The sequence below is a fragment of the Galeopterus variegatus genome, unplaced genomic scaffold, assembly GCF_000696425.1.
Source record: "Galeopterus variegatus unplaced genomic scaffold, G_variegatus-3.0.2 Scaffold7711, whole genome shotgun sequence".
NCBI classification, from domain to species: Eukaryota; Metazoa; Chordata; class Mammalia; order Dermoptera; family Cynocephalidae; genus Galeopterus; species Galeopterus variegatus.
In genome coordinates this window covers 42,016-46,804 of record NW_007733822.1, presented here as the reverse complement: position 1 = coordinate 46,804, position 4,789 = coordinate 42,016, and the positions used below count along the sequence as shown (strand labels likewise).

General features: G+C 56.7%; 1 protein-coding gene across 1 annotated transcript in view; it reads left to right on the top strand.

Moving 5' to 3' along the window:
- LOXL1 (lysyl oxidase-like 1) overlaps positions 1-4,547 on the top strand; it is a 26,206-nt gene extending 21,659 nt beyond the window's left edge. Inside the window, exons 4-7 of the mRNA XM_008592251.1 lie at positions 2,212-2,349; positions 2,824-2,980; positions 3,625-3,720; positions 4,428-4,547. Of these exons, the coding sequence (XP_008590473.1) occupies positions 2,212-2,349; positions 2,824-2,980; positions 3,625-3,720; positions 4,428-4,547 (511 nt within the window). The remainder of the gene's footprint in view (positions 1-2,211; positions 2,350-2,823; positions 2,981-3,624; positions 3,721-4,427) is intronic.
- Positions 4,548-4,789: the final 242 nt, after the last annotated feature.

Genomic DNA, 4,789 nt, shown 5'->3' with positions numbered 1-4,789 from the left:
TTTTTTTTTTTTTTTTGTCTTTTGTCTTTTTTCCGTGTCCGGCAACGGATCGCAACCCTCAGTGTTGCCCCCGGACCGGTCCGGGGACCGGCAACGGGATCGCAACCCTCGGTGTCGCGCCCGCACCGCGCTCAGCCAGTGAGCGGGAACCGGTCTCCACATGGGATCCTAACCCTCAGCGGGAGCGCGCCGCGCTTCCCAAGCGGCGCACTATCCAGTGCGCCACCGGGCCGGCCCCTAGAGGGGTTTTGGTCAAAGTCGGACTATCACTGCATCTTCATGGAGCATCCCAGGTGCCCAGACCTGAGCTCCCAGCTGCAGGGAGGAGGAAGCAGCCTGTCCTCTGTCCTGGAGGGTCTTCTGGTCTAGCTGGAAAGAGTGGCTCCTCACCCATGTCCTGGTGACAGAACCACGTGACAGGAGGGAGCCAAGAGCTAGAATGAGTGGTTCACAGGCTGAGGAGGGAGAGGTTGGCAAGGGTTGAGGCATCGAGGAGGCTGGGCATGGGGTTGCAGACCTAGAGAGCCCCTCAGAATTGAGGACCTACAGCGGGAGGGCCCTCCAGGACTGGCAAGTGTGGGCCACAGACTGGTGCCAGTTCACACACTGCAGGCAGAACCCAGAGAAGGGAAGGGACTTGCTCCAAGTCACACTGCAAGTTTGTGGCCAAGTTGGGCCTAGAACCTAGTCCCTGATGGTTTCCCACGGTGTGCTGAGCTGAACAGAAGGGCAGGATTTTACTGAACAGAGGGAAGGAGGATGTTTTGTTTCAACCCAGACACAGACAGATTCCAAGCCTCCCCCAGACAAGGCCAAGAGCCTTATGTCCTGGCAGACAGAAGTCTGAGCCGCCTGTTGTCCAGACATACTCTCAGAGACAGAGCTAATCCCCATAACTGGCCACCTCTCGCCTCTGGCTGTAGGACTCAGACCTTAAGGAGTGCCAGGGAAGTGCCTCCGAGGCCAGCCAGGACAGCTGTCAGCGGTCAGCTGTGGGGGGGAGGGGGGGCCCAGCCCAGCCCTCCTGTTCCTACCACCCCGTGTGTCTCCCCTCACTGCCACCCCTCAGTCCTCTCTCTCCCTTCTCCTCTTCTTACAAGGCCTGCTTCATTTGAGAATTTAGGGTCAGCAAGTGAATTATGAACAGGCAGTCTGAACCAGACCCATACTCCCTGAATGGAAAAGGGCAGGTTGCTGACCCTGAAGCCATGCAGTCACATCCAACCCACTGCAAGACACATGTGGTATCAGGGTTGCTGCAGGCAGCACTGTTAGAACTCACAGGCAGTCAGAATTCCTCTAAGTGGAGCAATCAGGGTAGACTTCCTGGAAGAGGGGACCTGAGTTGGACCTAGGAGGCTGAGTGAGCTTTGGAGTTCTGGGACAGGCGAACAGCATGGACAGAAGTATGGAACAGAGAAGGAGTTAAATCTGTTTAGGAAACTTCCTGGAAGAGGGGACCTGAGTTGGACCTAGGAGGCTGAGTGAGCTTTGGAGTTCTGGGTCAGGCGAACAGCATGGACAGAAGTATGGAACAGAGAAGGAGTTAAATCTGTTTAGGAGATAGACTTTGAAGCTGGAACCCAGGGGAGTAGAAGAGCGGATAGGCCCAGGAGAATGAAGAGGCTCTGACCCAAGGAGCTCAAGCCTGTTTTTTAGGTCCACACCTAAGACATGGCATACTTTGGTCAACAATTAGGGCTCTGTCCAGAGGAGGGAAGACTTATGAGAATCTCCTGAGTAGGGCTATTTTTAAATAGCCCTCCAAGATTTTTATATGGCCCTGCCTGCAGGGGCTGTCTCCAGCTGAGTTACCTGCAGGTATTAGGGACCCACAGAGGGTCATTGCTAGGCCTGATGCCATTTTTAGAGGATTCCTTTTGGGGAGGGGGGGAGTTGGTGGGCAGCTGGCAAGTAAAGGGATCTGAATCCTTGACCTTGGTGTTACTACAAGACTACGCTCTAACCAATTGAGCTAACTGGCCAGCCTGAAAAAGACCCCATTGAAAGCCACACAGTGGAAGCCAGAAAGGAGGGGACAGCTAGGCCTTCATGGGGTCAGGTGAGAGAGGAAGAAGGCTGAGCCTCTGCTGCAGTGCCGGGGGTCAGATGCAGAGTCTTCAGGGCTGGGGAGGGGGCTGATGTGGCCCATGCTGGGTTTTGGCGTCACTGTACCCCAGTCCCACTCAGTTTTCCCACCTGCCCCTGCAGCACAGCCTACGCTCCTGAGGCCACTGATTATGACGTGCGGGTACTGCTGCGCTTCCCCCAGCGCGTGAAGAACCAGGGCACGGCGGACTTCCTCCCCAACCGGCCACGGCACACCTGGGAGTGGCACAGCTGCCATCAGTGAGTGGAGCGGGGCTTGGCCCAGCCTCTCCCACTTCCTCCTCTGGGCCAGGGGCCTGGGTGCCTGAGCTCCTACCCCCATTAGCACTCAGGGAGACGCAGATGCTGGTTGGAGGGCCCTGGGGAGGTGGTGTCTGCCAAGGATCCATTCCTAGAGAGAGTTTCTCAGAGGAGCTTTAGCCAAAGCTGGGCTGGAAGATGGGACATGGAAGGATTGATCTTGATAAGGGATGGAAACATCTAGAATAAGGGCATTGCCCAAGGGCGGCCAGTACAGGTGGGAGAGTCCTGAGGAGGTGCTCTCCTAGGGTGACCTGGCTGGGCGGGGAGCACCAGAGATGCCACTCTGTGGGACTCAGGGGACAGAAGAGCCCAGACTGGTCAGGAGGCTTTGTCAAAGCGGGGTCCTCTGGCCCATCTCAGGATGGGGACAGGATGGGACAGGGGAGACTATCCCGCTTCTCTCTCCTCCAGACATTACCACAGCATGGACGAATTCAGCCACTATGACCTATTGGATGCAGCCACAGGCAAGAAGGTGGCCGAGGGCCACAAGGCCAGTTTCTGCCTGGAGGACAGCACCTGTGACTTCGGCAACCTCAAGCGCTATGCATGCACCTCTCACACACAGGTTGGGCTAGAGAGGCAGGGCGTGGCACCCAGGGGCATGGGGATTGCGCCCAGCCCAGGGCAGTAGGGGAGGCAAAGAGCAACAACGGCCAAGCCAAGCTGAGGATGGGCTGGTCCCAAGGTTTCAGGACACCTGGCTCCAGTCAAAGTGAGGGTGTTCTCGCCAGGCCACGGGCCACCGCAGGGCCCTGTGGAGATGGTCCCCTCCCTGCCAGGCCCCTTCTTGCATCATTCCTGGGGGATCAGCTCATGGACAGAAAGGAACATTGTAACAAACTCTATATAGCTTGTGTCCCATTTGCCTGTCTGTCCACCCAAGTCCATCTTCCATCAGTTCATCCAAACATCCACAAACTGTCCATCTGTCCTGCCTGTCTCTTTTTATCCATTCCTCCATGTCTCTCCCAGGCCTCCCTCCCCACTGCATTTCATCCCTCCCACCTGGCCACTATATCTCCCAGTCTTCTGTCTGGTCCATCCATCCAGTGGCCTCAGGGAGGGGCAGACCCACCTTGAGCAGCCAGCCTGTGCCAGGGTCAGAAGAGAAGCGCAGAGGAAAGAGGGCCCCCGCCTGCTGGAGGGGGGCATGGGGTGGTGCCAAGGAGTGAGCAGCACCCCAACATCTCCTCTTGTCCCTTTCCCCAGGGCCTGAGCCCAGGCTGCTATGACACTTACAACGCGGACATTGACTGCCAGTGGATTGACATAACAGATGTGCAGCCTGGGAACTACATCCTCAAGGTGGGCCTGCTGGTCTGGGGCATTCTCTCCACCCTGATGTTCATGCTCAGTGTCCCCCCACTCTGGGCATGTTCCCTCCTCCCCAGCTGCTGAGCAGAGGCGGCGGCATCTAAAGCATCACATGAGGTTGACGCTGCCCCTCTGAAGGTTTAGGTCTCAGGCAGACACGGCCTCTCTTTCCATAAAGACGCCAAGGCCCTTTGGCCCAACTGTGGTGATGCTAGAGGAGGCGGTAACACCATCTTCCCTAAGTGACAGAGGACCAGAGAGCAAGGAGGACTTGGAGAGCCATGAGGTCTATCCCCACTGTCTGCATGCAAGGCAGACTTTAGGCCATCTGGGAGAGAAATGAGGAGAGGTTCTCAGCTCTTCTCTGAGAGAAAGCCCTGCAAAGCCGAGGGCTCCTGTGACCAAGAGTCCCTTCTAGCCTGAACCCTCCTGCTCCAGGATACCCTCACTCCCTCACCCCTTCCATCAGTGCAGGGACAAGTAGAAAAGCATGTTAATGACACACAGCCCAACTTGGTACATCCATGTAGGCTGTGCCTCATCTGGGAAAGCCAAGTCTCAGCCTCCTCCATGCAGGTACCCTCTCCCCATCACCTCTGTGTCTGTCTGTCTGTCTCTCTGCCTCACCACCACTTTCTCTGGTGAGCAGGTGAAGCACAGCCTCCCTTACTAGGTCTCTCTGTTCCCTTCTTCCTCAGGTGCACGTGAACCCAAAGTACATTGTATTGGAGTCTGACTTCACCAACAACGTGGTGAGATGCAATATCCACTACACAGGCCGCTATGTTTCCACGACAAACTGCAAAATTGTCCAGTGAGTGTTCGCCCCCCACCCTTCCGGCCCCAGCCCCTTTCCTGCATGGGGAGCAGGCTGGCCATCTGAAATAAGTAAAGCACCTGCACTTTGGGGCACCTGATGGCCAAACACAACTGTGGCTGGGCCCAGGAGAAAGAGCCCTGTTGGAGCCAACCCCAGGCTGAGTGCTCACAGTGGGGCTCTGCTGCAGGGTGTTGATCTGGGGCCTGATCATGCGGCACCCTAAGATTTCCCCAGTAGAAA